Below are 18,803 nucleotides of genomic sequence, written 5' to 3'. Positions count from 1 at the left end.
GAAGTTTTGTGCATTTACTATTTTTTTTTCTAAATATCTTTCAACTTCAGTTCATGCACAAAAAATGATTTTGCTCTAATCTTACGTGCTAGCACTATACCCATCACATTTTAAAATAAATATTGAGTGTATTTTTCACTCACAGTAGAACTCAGGTGTGAAATAACACTTTTAAATATAAACACTGCTGTGTGTGCATTAATGTAACAAAGTAGCATCATATGATCATGTACCTGGCATATTAGTACGTACACGCCACCAAACATGATGATAACTTCTCCAAACACGCGAAAAGAATCTTTTACGGTTCCTTCCAAAGGGAATGGGGGCTGCATGGAAAGGATTAAATACATTTAAGAACAATGTAAATATAATCGTCAGGTTTATTACATATCTTTATTTTACCTAATTATATTTTATAAGTGACTAAGAACCTGGTCCTGCTTATCCTTAGAGATGGCAAAGGTCAGCATTCTTAAAGGGTTATTCCAAGCATCAGAATCAGAGTGCTGTAGTGGTTATGATGCACCTTTCCCCAGAAAGGGAGGAAAACCATTTTGCAACAATTTACCTCTTACATTTGTCCCACCACATGCCAAGCTTCCTGTCGTGCTGACTAAAGTATTCAATTTAATATTGCTGGATAAGCCTTCCAAATGATTTAATATTTTTGGATAAACTTTTAAAATTCCTTTTTAAAAAGTGATATATATTTTTATTTTTGTTGTGCAATGACACATATGATATATTTACAGCGATAGACATGTCGTATACACAGATGTGTAGCAACACAAACAAGAGAACAAGAGAATTTTTAAACAATAAGTTAAGGTAACTCCATTATGAAAGATATCAAACTATTAAAACCACAGAGCAGTCACCTAGCGCAGATAATGCACAGGGAAAAAGACAGCCTGAAAATGCCTAAAGGAGAAGAGACTATCAACCAACTCCTAAACTAGGTAGGGACAGGGGCGGACTGACCGGTCGGGCACTTCGGACATGGTCCTCGGGCCCGGCCGAGGTAAGGGGCCCGCACCCAGCCACTTTGTGTGTGTCTTTGACGCACAACACAATTTGCGCCGACCACTTGAGTCAAACGCCTTCCTCGGGCCCAGCAGTACTTACCAGAGATGGAGCTAGGGTCCGAGGGAGCAGAGGAGTATGTGATCCCTGTGCGCGTGGGCGCACAATGTCAACGTCACACACGCCCCTCGACATGCGCCGCCTGCACGGGCCACCCACAATCTCCAATGATCAGGCTTACCAACAAGCCGAGAGAGGAGTGAGCCAGACTCCCATCACAATCAGCCACCCTCCTGAACCAAAAAGGTATGTTAGCAGGGGGGTGGTTAAATATGTAATGTGATCTGTGTGTGCATGTTATCTGTATATATGTTAGTGTGTGTATATCTGTATGTGTGTTAGTGTGTGTCTGTATCTGTTAGTGTGTGTATATCTGTATGTGTGTTAGTGTGTGTCTGTATCTGTATGTATGTGTTAGTATGTGTCTGTATCTGTATGTATGTATGAGTGTTAGTGTGTGTGTATCCGTGTCAGTATGTTTGTGTATTTGTATGTGTGTGGGTGTGTGTGTATCTTTATGCATGTTCTGTATATCTGTATGTGTGTTAGTGTGTCTGTCTGTGTGTTAGAGTGTGTCTGTAAATTTGGATGTCAATGTGTGTCTGTGTATCTGTGTATCTGTATATGTGTTGGTGTATGTATGTATCTGTGAGTCTGCTCCTGTGTATCTGCAAATACACCCCTGCATTCAAATATCAACAATACATACAGACACACCCCTACATTCTAAGGCAAACAGTACACACAAATACACCCCTACATTCACACACACATACTCCATTCAAAACATGCTTACAGTCAAACATACATACACTGCTCAGGGAAAGTTCAACCTTGCAAGGATGGGGAAATGGTAGATACCCATCTGGCAAAGTATTGTGGTAGTTCTACGAAAGATGGGGATCTACCTTTTTTCCATCCTTACGATAGGTGGACCGAAAACAAATCTTGCACCAGCACCCACTCTAATTTAGGTCAAAAACGTGAATAAAATAACTTTTTAATGGGAGGAAAGGGGGGCTGGGGACCTAAAAACTACCCTACTACAGCCCCTGTCCCCCACAAACACCCAACACTACAGTCTCTATCTGAAATTAGAACCCCCATACCCCCTCTGCAGCACCTTTTTACCCACTAGAGCCCATGTTGCCCATTAGAGCCCTTATCTTCCCACTACAGCCCCAGTCTCTTACAAGTTGGTGGGTAGACGGGGGCCCCATGATCTCCTATTGCCCAGGGGCCCGATGAGTTGTCAGTCCGCCCCTGGGTAGGGATAACATAATCATGCGAAGTACACTTATTGAAGCACTGCAATGGAGCCAATGGAGAACCCCATTCAAGCCCCAGGTTTGTAATGGAGTCAACACTCTTTCTCCATGGACCCATGGATCAACAAAAACTCCTATAGACTTTAATGGGGAGTTCTGTAAGTAAATCATTTGGTTTTACTAACAGTATTGAATCGTTTTGAAAGCTTATTAAGACCTCAATTTAATTATGTTGGATACGCTTTCTAAATGATTTAATATTTTTGGATGAACTTTTAAAATTATTATTTTTTGATTGAATGACACATAAAAGCATAAAAAAAAATACGGCTCATATATATCAAAATATATAAAATATGAGGGGGGGCGGGGCCGGCCGCCGAGCTGCCTGGAAGCAAACTACAGGAGCTCCAGGCCTCAACAAACAAAAAAAGGCTTTATAATGCCCACAGAAGGCACAAAGATCTGATTACCCGCTGAAACAGGGTGGAGGAAACCACCAGCTTTAAGATGCTACCAAACTGAACCCAAAAGCAGGCTGGAAGCACCGAAAACGATCTTCAAGGCCTACCCACGGCCGCAAGCCCAGACTCGGACGACCACGAGTCGGTCAGTACGCATGCCGATCCCCCGCGTCAAGAAATAGACACAAAGCTGAACCCTACCCTGGTGGCAGATGCTGCTGGCTCGGGGCACGGCCCCGCTCCCCCCCCCGGCCGGTGGGGGTCATCCCGGCCTCATGGAGGGGACACGGGCCGAGACGGAAGTTCCGTGCGGGGCCCAGATCAACCTCCTGGACTGGCAAAGGCTGCCGACAAGGAGCCCGCCAGCAAACGGGGCGGAAGAGGTATGAGGAAGCCCATGGACAGAGACTATGGTGACAGGAGATAAGAACTTAGGTGCAGCTGCACTCTACCGAAATCGACCTCACCACAACCGCACAGTTACTCCCGGGTAAAGATGGGGTGCTAACCTGGACAGCGCGGGTGGCCAAAGATGCTGCTGGCACCCGCATGGACTCCCCCGACTGACGGCCCACTGGAGGAGTGGGAGCCCTGACCGGCCGAGTCTGTGGTGGTCCTCGGTAGGACCTGCCCCGGGTGCTGCGAGCCCGGTGGACCGGGGGCGTGTGGGCCTTTCCGGCAGACCGGTGGCCTGGGGAGGCGCGCACCCCCCCCCAAGTATGTGGCCGGCGCCAGAAGGGATGGGAGGACACACACTCCGCTGAGGCTTGAGAGGTGCTGGGGAGGTGCAGGAGGCGGATGTTTCTCGGACTCTAGGTGTGGGGGTCCTGCAAACAGACTCTGCCTCTGAGTGCCCACAGGGCCACGGAAAGCCTTGCCGGTGGGCTGAGTCCGGAACGGGAAGGACGGAAGGAGACCCGGCACACTGGGGTCACACGGTAGCTGTGTCATGGACGGCCCTAATCTGATCACCACAGAGTCCTAGGCTATTGCCATCTTGGTTGTTTAGTTTTTATTTCTTTTCTCTTTTCTTTTCTCTTTCTTGCCACTTATTTTGATTGCTCTATATGTTTTAGCTATAAATACGCAAGAATGGTATGGGAGCGTTATCTGCATCAAAGTACCCAGTATTGCATAAGCTCCGCTAGATGGCTGCCACCTATCTCGCAGGCCAACTACAATTACTTTTTATACACAGGCTGCATAAGTGTTGGTTTAATTTCTATGCTACATGTTAACTACTTACATAGAGATTACTTACAGTTTCTCTGCGCTATTAGATTTATTTAAATAATTATTAAGGCATATATATGTTTAAGCCCACAAAGCGTGGCTACAAGCTACATAACCAGGAAGCCTACTTTTGCATACTAGTTCACCAGATAGCTGCATAATGTATTTCTGCACAGCAGTTTCATTTACAGCATATTAAGCCTGACAAGCAGCATTGCCCTTAGAGGCCAAAGAAAGTGATCAATTACATGCTTAAATGATGGTTCAGCATACTCTGTTGTATAGTACTAGAGAAATATAAAGCATACACTATGCCCTAGAAGGGAAGTATACGAAACACATACTTAGATATATTAAGTCAGGTCACAGTACATTAATTGACATGATAGACGTGCCTATGCACAGGTAACAACTGGCCTAGGCCGAGTGTCTACGCCGCGCCCATGTTGACATGCTACTAGACGTAAAAAGAGCCTTTGAGTCAGGCGCAATGCTATCAGGCGCAATACAGACACGATTTGGGCTTTATCTGAAAAAATAACTTATGAAGATCATATACACTTAATTCAATTAATTGCATGTTTAATAGATTACATACATGGCTACCCACGCTGAAAGCGCCATATCACGCACAGTTAGACATGGGTATTGCTAAGAGGACTAATAAGCCTGTAAAATGCGTTACTATATCTGTCAAATGCCTTAGATAAACCAAATGTTGCGAAGTCGATGTACATCTTAATTACTCTATTGCTTGTTTATTCTGATTTATCAGCCTCTGCGCAGGCAACCATATGTTATTTTCAGATTCGTAAAATGTCTGCACACGCTCTTATGTTTGCAACATCAATAAACATATTTAAAACAAAATATATAAAATATTACAAAATTAAGGCCTTAATGTAATATTGTTGGATAAGTTTTCCAAATATTTAATATTTTGGATAAACTTTTAAAATAGTCATTATATTATATTAAAATACCAAAAATATATAATATATAAAACATTACATACATATATCAGAAAATATCAAAATATTAAAAATATTAAATAGTTTACATAATATTAAATAATTTTAAAAGGTTATTCAAAAATAGTAAATGATTTCAAAAGCTTATACAACAATATCAAATTGAGGCCAATATTTAATCAAAGCCTAAGGCCTCTATTTAATAAGATTTTAAAGTTATTCAATATTGTTATTGTTATATATGTAAAGGGTGTGCCTGGAGTTGTGGGATGGGCTTATGGACTCCCCCCCCTTTCCTAGCCTACCGTTATTGGTCTGGCGATCTGTATGCTGCTACGTCCGATGCATACAGACCTACAATTTCGCTACTTACTGCTCTTGTGTCCTGCCCTGCTTCTGCCTCCTGTCCAGGTTCTGCCTGGTGTTGCTGGTACATCCCAGCTGGATTATCTGCAGCAAGTCCCCGTTGCAAGTCCCCGTTGCTGCAGTCCGCTCCTCTGACAACCGCCCGGCTGACCCGGAAGCGCCGGCCCTCCGGCCCTCACTTGGCGTTATCACAGATTGGTACTAATTTTGTTTATGCTCATTTTGTATAAATATCACTGTTCGGTTGTTTTTGTGGGTTAGTCCATGCGAACGCTAAGCCTTTATTTGTGGAAAGCTTTCAGGCTTACGCCTGCACATATACAAACCCATTTGGCTCTTTCCATACGAACGGTTTGTTTACACACAAACACAGTCGCATGTTTCATTCACTTAACCCCTTCAGGACGGAGTCAATAGTGCACGTTCTGATCAAAACAAAACGTAAACAAAAACTGGAATTTGCGCTATGTGTCTGTTCACCCGTAGTTCCCCTCTTTCAAATTATATGCACCCACACTTATTATATATCATTTTGTTCAGGAGAAACAGGGCTTTAATCTATCATTAACTATTCATATATGGAACATCATTTATTATGAATAAAAGTAAAAAAAATGTGAGAAAATAAGATTTTTTTTTAAATTTGCATTTCCGTCTGACATTTTAACTGTGAATGTCATAATACTGTTAGGTTTTACTGCAAAAAAAATGCACATATTTGTAATCAGCGATGTCTCACGAGTACAACAGTACCCCCCATTAACAGGTTTTATGTTGTTTTGGAAAGTTACAGGGTCAAATATAGAACATTACATTTTCAAATTGAAATTTGCCAGATTGGTAATGTTACCTTTGAGACGGTGTGGTAGCCCAGGAATGAGAATTACCCCCATAATGGCATACCATTTGAAAAAGTAGACAAGCCAAGGTATTGAAAGTGGGGTATGTTTAGTCTTTTTTAGTAGCCACTAATCGCTCTAACGGCGTTAAGGGGTTAAGGGGGCGTTAAGGGGTTAAGGGGGCACGAAGGCTCTATGGCCGTATAGAGCTTTTGTGTCCTTGGATCATTCGTAGAGTCTATGGGGTTCAGCAGGGATTTCGTTCTTTTACAAACGAATTCCTGCAAAGGGTCACAAGCTGAAAATCGACGCATACTACATGTTCGCACCTTTTCTCATGAACGCTGGTCATAGAAACTCTCTATACATTGAAATCCCTATGGTTTTGCACATACAACCTAGTTAGATTTTGGCTTGTGGCCCTCTAGGGTTCATTATAGGGAATTACATCTATGATAACTATGGATTGTTGGTAAGGTTAAAATGTATTAAAACAAGTACTTTTAATATTATTTGCAGGTATCAATTAACAGATTACTTTGGTTCAATATGGTGGGGATCAGTCTTTTTGGTTTGGTCCTTAATAAGGTTCTGATGATGCTTCAAATTGATTTTCATTCTGGTGGCATTGGGATAAGTTGTATCATTACAGATTGCAAGGTCTATTCAAGATTGCAAGGTGTGGCAATTGAGAGCTTGAATCCTATTCCAAAGAGTAAACATATATATTTATTTTTTATTTTTTATGGTATGTGTACACACAGGATCTTCTAAGTGACATGTGTAATAATTGGTATACCCATCTTGTTGTTAATAGATATAGGCATCTCCTTCCCCTCTCCACCTCTTTTAATGGGAATCTCAATTTTGGTGTCAGGTAAGTATATAAAAAATAAATAAAAAAACAAGGAGTATTACCTCCTTCCCTTCCCATAGCCTTCCTACAACTTGTCTCATTCCTTTTCATTAGGTTACGGACATTACAAGCATGAGCATTAACTCCAGGTGTTTGTATTAACTCCGATGTTTGTATTAACTCCAACAAGTTACCCCTAGTTAGAAGGTTTTACTGGCTTAAAGGGAGCTAGGTGGACATTAGGATTTCTTTTTCTGGCTTTCTCAGCCATAGAGTCAACACCCATCCTCCATACATGAGGTAATACACCCCACGGGCCAACGATAGGCGCCTCGCACGGTTGCATAGAGAGAGCTTCACTTGTAACTCCCAACCTATTTTATGCTTTAATAGTCACTGAGAGGCCAACACCCCGCCACAATGTTCGGTGGCCACACAACCCCTTGCGCCAACTCATAGGTAGAGCGTCTCAAGCAGCTTGGCAACTAGCAAGGCCTCATCTCAGTCACCAACCTAGTGAATTGTTTTGCCACTTGGAACTAGCTAGGCTGCAAGTAAAACAAAGCCATTCTAAGTATGTCATTGTATATTTCAGTATGTCTCAGATCCCCGAGGATGGTGACGACATGTCTATCACCAGCACTCCTGTCAGGTCCGCTACACCTACACGTAAAGGTGATACCAGTAGCCCTGTATCTATCAGGTCATGGACCATTCCTCACATCAGAGCCAAACTACGTAGACACAACTTCCTTTTCCCAGCAACAGCAAGGAAAGTGGAGCTGTTCAGGGTCATGCGGACCAATACTGTTAATACAAACGCGGGGGAAGGCAAGAGTAGCTCAAGCAACACCGACCTCCATGCGATGATATCGTCACTCGTGTTCTCCATAGGAAAAATAAATGATAGACTGGAATGGCTAGAAGCTTGTATTCCTCCTATACCAACAGAGTCCCTTGCTACGGAACTTTCAGTAAATGACCTCGGTAAATGTTGGGGCACTTGCTAGTTTTCTGTCCACACATCCTTCCACACACCTGGTTGAATTTTTAATAAAAGGCTTTACACATGGTTCCCATAGTGCATTATTCACATGCAGGCAGGCATAGTAGAGTGCAACAACCTTCAATCAGCCATGGCGGATATCGAAGCGGTAGATATATTGTTACAACAAGAATTGGGCCAAGGGTTCTTATTAGGGCCTTTTAAAGAACCTCCATTTTCCAACTGGAGAACAAACCCTATTGGTCTGGTCACCGGGAAGAACTCGGCAAAACAGAGATTGATCATAGATCTCTCTGCACCACACTCCTTTGTAGTCCCTAGTCTCAACTCCTTGATTCCCACGGAAGAGTTTTCACTCCAGTATACAACAATTGACAATGCCATAGATGCGATCAATGCAGCAGGCATAGGGGCCTTGCTTAGCAAAACCGACATTGTTTATGCTTTTAAGATGTTGCCCATTCATCTGTCTTTATGGCATCTGCATGGTATCAAATGGAATGACCTGTACTATTTTTACACAAGGCTTACCTTTGGATCAAAAAGCAGTCCTAAAATATTTGACACATTCGCAGAGACCTTGTGTTGGCTCCTCTTGAATACATACCTTTGCCATACAGTAATCCACTATCTGGACAATTTTCTATTTATGGAAAGCAATTCATCCCCCCCAAGCATGTAAAGCAATTACACTATTCCAGACATTAGGGGTTCCAGTCTCTTCCCAAAAAACTGAAGGTCCTTACACCATCATTAATTTCCTGGGCATTGAACTTGATTCTGTGGCTATGGTAGGATGATAAAGTCAATATCATCCTTTAAAGTATAGACCAATATATTCAAATCGGTTCCTGTAACCACAAGGAGTTACAATCTCTGCTTGGCTCCCTTAATTTTGCAATGAGAATCATCCCGCAAATTAGAGCCCTCATATCTAGACTCCTTAGTCTGCTCCCCGAATTTTCAAACAACAGCAGTCGTATATCCCTCAACTCACAAGCTACCACTGACCTTCTCATGTGGCGCACATTTTTATTACAATAGAATAGAAAAGGTATGTTTCTCCCACAGTTATCTGTTCATTCCCCCGTCATCTGGACAGATTCAGCCGCTACCACTGGGTTTACAGCCATTTTCGGCAACAATTGGCTGTGGGGTAGTTGGCCAGAGGAAGTACGGGACATAGAAGGGTTTTCTTGTAACTCAGCCTTATTTGAAGTGTATGCTATAGTAGCTGCAGCAGTGGTGTGGGGCCCTTTGTGTGCTGGCTGTACAGTCCAGTGTTTTTCCGACAACCAAGCAATTTGCCATGCTATTAACAAAGGCCGTTCATCTTCACTGAACATCATGAGGTTTATCAGTAAAATTACTTGCTAAGCAGCTTGTAGTCAATTCTACTTAGTTTGTAGTCATGTCCCAGAAGTTTTCAATACTACAGCTGATCAATTGTCTCGTTTTTAATTCCAAGCATTCCGAGCAACCCTACCTACTGCCTCACGTCTAGCCACAACCGCCTCCCACCCACCCCACCCCCCCCCCGTTCCAAGATCTAATCATGAATTAAATGAACTAATGCACCATAGCCAAGTCTTAACAAGTATGGCTCTATTGACTAATACCTGTAGATCCTATGATAGGGCTTTCTCTTTATAAACAAGATTCATGAAGGAACATCCCTTAGATAACACGTTTGACATTTCATCTCTGGTAGCTTTCGCTACGTTTTGCCACCTTAAATTAAGGCTGTCTCATACTACCATCAAATTATACTTGACTGGCATCCAACATCAAATGTACTCTAGTTTCCCAAACAATACCAGTTTTCTTTCCTCTTATCCCATTAAGACCATACTAAAAGGTATAACCAAAGCCACAACAAAGGTTGACAATCAATATGCAATTGTTTAATGACCTGTCCGATTTGCTAGATTCAGCCCCTTTTGAACACGTGACAAAAACAGTCATCAAAACCGCTATTTATCTGGCATTTTATGAATTCCTTACACCAGGGAATTCACTGTCAGTAGCCGCCATAACTCAGTGAATTACCTCATAAGCTCCTATCTAGTAAAGCATCAGGATCACTACGTCCTGTCACTACCTGCTACCAAAACTAGCCAACTGGGTCAGCTAGTCCAGATTCCTTACTATCCCATGCACAATAGATGGTAGGGATGTGCATGGGGAAAATTTTTGGTTCCCATGGTATTAGGGAGTTATCTTTTAAAAGGCTGAAAGACCTAACTTAGTCTTTCAGCCAAATTTACTAATACTAAGTAAAAATGCCTATGAAACAGTGAGCAGCCACTGTTAAAAAAAAAACAAAAAAACGGGGCACCCATCCCGAGCCCCCACCCGTGCCGACCTATTGCCCCCCCCCCAGCCCCCACCCCTGAGCGGTGGGTGGGGGCCCTAAATTAGAATAAGGACCATTAACAAGGTACCTGAAAAAGAAAAAAAACAACTTACCATTTGATGTCTTCTTTTTCTAACATCTTCTTTTTTCAGCCCCAAAAAGGCCAAATAAAAATCCATAATAACCATTGCACAAAAAAGAAAAGAAAACCTGAGCGCAAAAAAAATAATCCATTTTCACCCATGGAGGACTCCACGCAGACTGAGCTCTGACAGGTAAATGAAGAGCACTCTGGTTGGTTGGTAAGCTTGAAATCCAGCCAATCAGAGTGCTCTGTGTCATTTTACACAGCGTGGGAAAGTTCTATGGAATTTCCCCACGCTGTGTAATTTGACTCATAACAACACTCTGATTGGTTATTTAAAATATCAGAGAGTTATGAGTCAAATTACAATGCATGGGAAAATTCCAAAGAACTTTCCCACGCTGTGTAAAATGACACAGAGCACTCTGATTGGCTGGATTCCAAGCTAACCAATCAGAGTGCTGTGACAGGTAAATGTAGAGACTTACCTGTGAGTCTCTTCATTTACCTGTCAGAGCACTCTGATTGGATGGATTAAACCAACCAATCAGAGTGATCTGAGCTTAATTGCAGGGCGGGGCAAGGCTTTATAAGCCTTCCCCCATTCTGCGGATCTCAGTCTGCGTGGAGCCCTCCATGGATGAAGATGGGTTATTATTTTTGCGCTCTGTTTTTTTTTGCTATGGTTATTATGGATTTTTATTTGGCCCTTTTTGAAGTTTTTTTTTTTTTTTATCTAATATCTAGTTAATGGTCCCCCTCATTATTTTTAGGGTGAGGGGGTAGGTAGGGTTTAAATAATTTTTTGGGGAGTGGGGTGACTAGGGGTTTGGGGACCACTAGTCACTTGGGGGGGTATATTTTTATTTAGGGCCCCCACCCGCCGCTCAGTAGTGGGGGCCGGGAGGGAGGACAATAGGTCCCCCCCTTATTCTAATTCAAGGCCCCCTACCCTACTGTTATTTGTCCACTCCCTTTATTCATTGCATTCTACTAGGGTGGGACCACTTTTTTTTACTGGCCTACAGCATCCGTCAGTTTCGGAACACCACAACCAACTTTTTCCTATTACATGTTACGCTATTACACAGTCTTACATTAATCATATTCGATGTTGCCCCAAACACAAATCTACAAAAAAGCTATTTAAAAGTGTATCCAAAATATATAAAATCATTTGAAAAGCTTATCCAACATTAATTCATTTTAAAGGCTAATATTAAATTGAAATCTAAATACAGATTTAAAAACCCACGCATACATGTTTGCACTAAAAATAGCATAGTCCCAGCCTCGGTTTTGATTTTTTTATAATTTTGGGGGGCAGATCAAAGAAAAGGAGAGTACAAACTATTTTTTCTGAAAACCACTGCGTGTATGTCAATGTATAAAAAGTTAAAGAATAGTTTTTTTTCTGCAAATCCCAGTTATTTAATAAATTAATCTTTGCTTGAAAATTGTATAATCTGTATATTTTTCTGTTTTAATCTAATAATTACAATATAAGTACCGGTATTCAATTAAATCTATCCATCAATTGTTGCAGATATAGTGCACAGTTAGGGTGAATTACATATTCATCTGGAGTGTCGGCCACAATTTCCAATCTGCTGCACCTCAAGCTGGTGGAAAGACCAAAATGTCTCTCTGACCAGTCAATCACCTGTTGTGTTCCCTTTTGATAAAGTACTTCACAATCAGCACTCTGACGAATGCAGGAATAAAGAGAGATCTGATAGTGATCAGCACTCACTCTCACCTGTCCAACCAGGGGTCTGTTGTAAGCTGTCACTGTAAATATAATCATATAAGCAATATACAAGAGGAACTTCAAATAAAATATTTTGCCAGCAAACGCATCCCATTTGTCTTGCAGCAACTGGTTGATTGGTTCAATTACGATCATCTTATGCCGGTTCTGCAGAGACATATGAAACAAAATACAAGGATTATATATATATATATATTTATTGAGAAATTATTAGAAATGTGTAAGTTTTATATTAAAACAATATTAATTAATTGATTTGGGAAATGTTTTGTGTGAAATCAAAACCATTGCAATGTATTTTTAAGATTCATGCAACTACACTTTGTATAACTGAATTCTCAAAAGTAACTACAGACCACCCGATTAGTCTGCACAATTACATGAACTTCTAGCGGACTGCGTTTGTTATCACGAATGCAAACTGCAAAGTGATTATTTCAGCTTCCAAGTATATGGGATACATCTGATATATGACCTCACCCAGGTGACCTTTCATGTTATTACTTAGTGAAAATAAAATGGACAGTTTTACAGCCATTTTCCAGTTTCCAACATTTCTGGTGTCTAGCATGCTGTCTCTGCACAATCCATTAGCAGAGGCAACTTTACCAGCTTATGTCACTCTTGTACAGTGTAATCAGTTCTGGAAGAATGTGATGACAACCAGCAACAAAAAGTGTTTCTTCTCAGAACACTACATGGGAGAGGAAGACTCCTCTTAATTATCCCCAATTGATGTTAATATGTTTCCAAACTTAGTCAAAAGACCCTGTTGGTTGAAATACATTTTTTATTTCTTTCCCAAAACTTTGGCTTTTCTTCTCCGCCTTACTATTGTTCTCAGTGGTGGATTATATACTGCATTAAAGAAATAAAAAAGGACAGTAAAGGGGTCTTAATGGGAATTCTTCTTCTTGTTTTTTGGGACCACACTCAAAGCTGTGATAGATTTAGCATTTATGTATATGGTATACCGTCTAACAAATTTACTTTTTTAATGTAATGCCAAAAGTTGCATATATGTATTTTGTGCCTTGTACCACACTTCTCTCCTAATAAAAAATAAAAAAAATAAAACAGAATTTTGATCTTACAGTATGAGCATAGCTTAATGTCAAGACATGCTAAACATTACAAATCTGCTGAAGTATACTGATATTTGATACTCACATTGGCATTACTTTTAAACACAATTGTTTCCAAAACAGAATCCCTTTCATGTGTGTCCACAGATGACAGATCATATAGTGATGTGTGCACTGGTCCATAGGTCCACTCTGTGAACTTTCGAGAAAGATGTTTATACTCTGGCTCTGTTATCTCTCTCCGAAGTATGTGTCTGAACAACTGAAATACACGAGACATATCAAACAAGTGGAAAGTTATTTTTAATATTTAAATAGTTACAGTGTCCAAAGTATCCTAAGCTTAACTATGTCAATTCCTAAAAAAAAAATAGCAATTTGTCCACTGCAAATATTTTATTACCTTGTTGAATCGGCAACAACCAATTTACTCAGCAACGTACATAAAATATGCTATATTCCATTAAAATGGGAAAAAAACATAAAAAAAAAATATTTGAATGTGCCTCTGATTTTAAATATCCAGTGACAATCACAGAAATTGACAAAAATCACAGTTTCGGTATTTACTAAAGGCAATTCAGAGGCCCAAAATGTTCCAGCTCACTATGTAGCCATACAGGTATCTGCAAAAAAAAAAATCTGACTAAAAGTGACTGATGGAGATTCATGCAGTTTTAAAAGGATCTAATCTAAAGCATAAAGTACCTGTTACATTGTTGCATATCACCCCACTGGACATAGATATCAGGAGGATCACTGTACAGGGCTAATGGCTAAAAGAGAATTTTGGGGACCCCTGCATTAGTTAGACTCCCATTTTGTAGCAGTAATGGAGGAAAGAGTGTACATGCAACTTCCAAACAAAATTATTTATCTACATCACATCATGCAGACAGACATTCAGCTTAAAAAAATCTTAAATTATAGGGAGTACTAAGATAATCCATCTCTTGATATGAATTCGTACCATATCTCTCTTGGTTATTTGAGAGTCGTGGTAATCCTATCTCAAATTACCCAGATACATTTGGACAAACTGGCTACTGCAAATACAACTATGAGTCGATGACTATCCATCAATAAAGTCCATCTCTTTTTAACATGTGTAATATGGGATATGTCCTGCAGATGGCAATGCAGTGTTGTGAATCATATATATGACATTTCCTGTTGATTTGGTACATTCTCCAGTATACCTTTAAAGGACATCTCTCACCCCAAAAATATGTTTTAATATAATAATCCTTACATCATGTGTTTATAGAAAAAAGATTTTTTGTTTTCTAAATTACGCGTATGTAAAACACTAGAAAACCCACTCTTACATGCATGCACCTTTGGTCCGACGGTATCTAAAATTGAAAAGTTAGTCTCTATTGTCTTTCCTGCTTCTGTACAAGGAGTGAAGCAGGGAAGACTAACTGAGACTAGAACTAATTGTTGGTTTTCAACCACTGTCTGACCAGAGCTGCATGTATATGGCTGGAGAATCCTGTCACATAATAAAAGTAGGGATGCGCTTTTCTGTTTTACATATACTTACTATTTTAATGGCAGTTATTATTATTATTATCATTACCATCTATATAGCACCAACAGATTCCGTAGTGCTTTACAATATTATTAGAGGGGGGATTAAACTATAAATAGGACAATTACAAGAATACTTACAGGAACAATAGGTTAGAAAGGACCCTGCTCAAACGAGCTTACAGTCTATAGGATGTAGGGTATAAAACACAATGGGACAGGATTTTAAATGGTCTTCTTTTACATATTTAATATAAACAATATAAAATAAAATTACATAAAATAAACAGCAAGACATAATAATGATGATGTATAAGTTTGCAGCAGCAGCAGCATCTTTAAAAATACATCTTTAAAGCAGGTTTTGTTATTGGTGTTGGTTTCTGATGAGGAAGAGTTTTAGGCATGACATAGCATAAGGTGGACTTGCAGGTAGACAGTTAAATTTTGGGTAATTTAGGGATAGATTATGTTTAGAGTTAGAGGGATACTAAAATTTGAGTTAAGAGTACTTATAGTTAATTGTTACCAGTCTTCGAGGTATGATGGACTGTAACCTCCTAGCCAGAACTTGACCTTTATCTCTAAGTCTCCACCTAGCCCCAAAGACCACCTAATCTAATCCTCATAATCTATAGCATGAGTTTAAATTACACTTATTTTAATAAGCTTTCCAAATGATTCAATAACGTTAGAAAAAGTTCCAAATCTAGGTTAGGAAATTAAGGCTTTGATCTTATAAACACAGCAATATAATTTTGCTAGATTTAATAGCCACATTTTTAACTTGACTTTTCACGTGCTCCCCATTTGGCACAAAGGATATTTCCATGGACCTACCTCAATTTTGCCAGTTTTTGATGCCAGTTTTAAAGGAGTTAGTCCCTCCCAGTTGGCAAGTTCTTCCAGTCTGAGTTGTGGATTAATTTTCACTGATTTCTTCAAAATATCATCATACATTTTAGTTACTGTTTCTGTATTCTCTTCTGTGTTATCTGCCACCAAAACCAGAGCATGTAATACAGTGTTTCCATGGCTATCTCTGGCAGCGAGGTCAGCTTTCCGGTATGGGTTATTTAGAAGGAAATTTACAATATCGGGCTGATTCGTACACGCTGCTAGAGACAGAGGGAGCTCTCCTGTAGAAAAGAGTAGGTAAAGTAACATTATAAGTACTATTGTAGCTTTGTGCTGTTATTGTTGACATAGCATGCAGCCCAATAGTGTGTGTTTCATTTAAATTATAGCAAATTATTATGGTAGGCAAATCATGTTTCCAAATCCAGTGATTCACAGTGTGCAATCCAACACAAACAAAACCACTAGTGTAATGCAATGTTAAAGGACCACTACAGGCACCCAGACCACTTCAGCTTAATGAAATGGTCTGCGTGCCAGGTCCACCTAGGGTTAACCCTGCCTGCTGTAAACAGTTTCAGAGAAACTGCTATGTTTACATATGGGTTAATCCAGCCTCTAGTGGCTGTCTCATTGACAGCCGCTAGAGGCGCTTCCGCGCTTCTCACTGTGATTTTCACAGTGAGAAGACGCCAGCGCCCATAGGAAAGCATTGCGAATGCTTTCCTATGGACTGACTAAATGCGTGCGCGGCTTATGCCGCGCATGCACATTCAACTGATGACGTCGGAAGGAGGAGGAGAGTCCCCAGCGCCGAGGGAGCCCGGCGCTGAAGAAAGGTAAGGGATTAACCCCTTCCTCCCACTTCAGCCCGGCGGGACCTATTAACACTATAGTGCCAGGAAAACTAGTGTGTTTTCCTGGCACTATAGTGGTCCTTTAATTATGGTGTTTCCCTTTCACTGATGGTTGTGTGCATCTGTATATACAGGTATGTATGAGTGCTGCATTCCACAGCAGCTGAAATTCCAGATAACATGCAATCTCTAGCACCACCACTGCTTTGGTAAAAAAACAAAATAATTGTAAATATAAAACACCAAGTGGGACTATAGTCCTGGATTAATAATAAAAAAAAAAATAGTGTTTTGTTCCCAAAATCTGCAACTGCATCTACTAAACAGAGTAGAATTGTAGATTCTACAGTTTCCTAAAGAGTAAATTCCCTGTAGTTGGGTGCGTTTTTTGGCAACACTTGCCAAGATATGCCACCTAATAAATATAATTTAGCGTACATTTGCTGCAATCCCAGAGTTAAAATATCAGGAGCATTCTGCGCCTCCAGCAACAAACAATCTTTGCAGGAACCCATCAGCAAATTCCCTCTAGTGGTTGTACAAGTGACAGCCACTAGAGGAGGCTATAGGCTTTGGTGGTTTTGACAACAAATAATATACATACAGAAACTTACAGAAATAAAGGGTGAAGAAGGCCCTGCTCTCCATAAAATGACGCAGTTATTTCAATACTTTACAGTAGGAAGGCTATGACTTAAGTTATGGGCAGCACTTGTGTTGCTCATGTATATACAGGGTTGTTACAATGTGTGAAACTTATAAGGAATGTTGGATCTTAAAACTGAATGGCAATGAATTAAGCCGACATGTTTGCTACGGAGGCAGTGGTGGTACCACTTAAAGTGGTAAGGTTTCTAGGGGAAACAGAGAGCAAAGAGGACAAAAAGGGGGGGATGGTTATGGAAAGTAAAAACTGAAATATGAGTCAGTAAGGGAAACCCCAAGATAGTTAAAGGACTAAGAGTGGGCTTTGCTTGAATTCTTTAAAAACTAAGGTGACATTCCCTTTATCTATGCAACTTGATTGGACATTTATAGCAGCCATGATTGCAAAATCTGAGAAAACTCCATGTATCTCTCATAAACAATGGCCATAAGTTACTCCATAATATATATTTGTTCTACTTGACTTTACAGTACAGAAGGTAAGCAAGGACATCAAAAATGCATAAATGTTACAAAACTGGGAAGTTTGTAAGGATATAGAAATAGGGCGTTCGTTCAGAGTAGTCTTTAGGGTTCAATAATTAACAACATAAGTGCAGTCGAGGACAGCTCGGAATTAAGGTAGAAACATAAATATAGCAAGTAAATGCATTTGTTGACAAAATTAAGAAGTAGCAAAGTAAGATTATACCATTGTGAGGGGGCGTAGAGAGCCAAGTCTTATGGCAGAGCCGCCTGGGCCATGCCAATAAGTCTGTGGCTGAACATTATAAGGCACCGTGGATATATAACTGTCACTCGCCAAGGTTGATTCCCCGAAATACATTTCTGCGAAGCAGGAAAGTAGGATATTTGTTCTACTTTTAAAAGCTATTGGTGAATGGTAGGAGTTGCTGGTTACTTCCCGAGTGCCTTGGCAGACTTGTGAATATGTCTTATAAAATTTTTTTTTAACTGATGAATTGGAAGTTATAAGACTTGACATTTTAGTCCAAAGTCACCAAACAGAAAACATATGTACCTTGGAGAATGTTTCTGATACGTTTTGGCATATGCTATGGCCTAAGAAAAATCTCAGAGTATTATAGATTTTAGAAAAATGTTTGAGAAAAGTCATCACAGCACGAAAGAGAAACCAAGTAATTCAGGTTTGCATTTCATTTACATTATGTGTTTGGGGTTATTATCATGGACTACAGAAATAAAACCCACAGCAATACATGTCATTGGGCTGCAATAAAGGTATAGATCGGTGAGATATGCATGTGTGTATAACCACTGTGAAAAGCATCAGATATGGAACTTTTTTTTCTAATGCTTGATACAGCCATTAAAAATAGACATTGAAACGCACCACATCTGCTTTACTTCTCCTTTATAAAGAAACGCAGACTTTTTCCATTCTGCAGTTACCATTAGTGATATCAGTGTTTAGATTTTTCGTGAGAGTCAAAAGTAAGGATTAAGCAAGTTTATGACAATGAGGTTACTGTAACTGCACAC

The 18,803-nt window shown here is 40.1% G+C and overlaps 1 protein-coding gene across 3 annotated transcripts in view; it reads right to left on the bottom strand.

Moving 5' to 3' along the window:
* The window catches only part of LOC134605709 (transient receptor potential cation channel subfamily V member 1-like), a 93,846-nt gene that overhangs the window by 17,916 nt on the left and 57,127 nt on the right, over positions 1–18,803 (bottom strand). For all 3 annotated transcript variants that reach the window (XM_063450062.1, XM_063450063.1, XM_063450061.1), the window contains exons 6-9: positions 15,760–16,058; positions 13,472–13,648; positions 12,290–12,448; positions 234–329 (exon numbers count right to left, since the gene is read on the bottom strand). In XM_063450062.1, the coding sequence (XP_063306132.1) occupies positions 234–329; positions 12,290–12,448; positions 13,472–13,648; positions 15,760–16,058 (731 nt within the window). The remainder of the gene's footprint in view (positions 1–233; positions 330–12,289; positions 12,449–13,471; positions 13,649–15,759; positions 16,059–18,803) is intronic.

Source organism: Pelobates fuscus, chromosome 1, assembly GCF_036172605.1.
Source record: "Pelobates fuscus isolate aPelFus1 chromosome 1, aPelFus1.pri, whole genome shotgun sequence".
In the NCBI taxonomy this organism is placed as follows: domain Eukaryota; kingdom Metazoa; phylum Chordata; class Amphibia; order Anura; family Pelobatidae; genus Pelobates; species Pelobates fuscus.
This window is presented reverse-complemented; position numbering and strand designations above follow the sequence as displayed.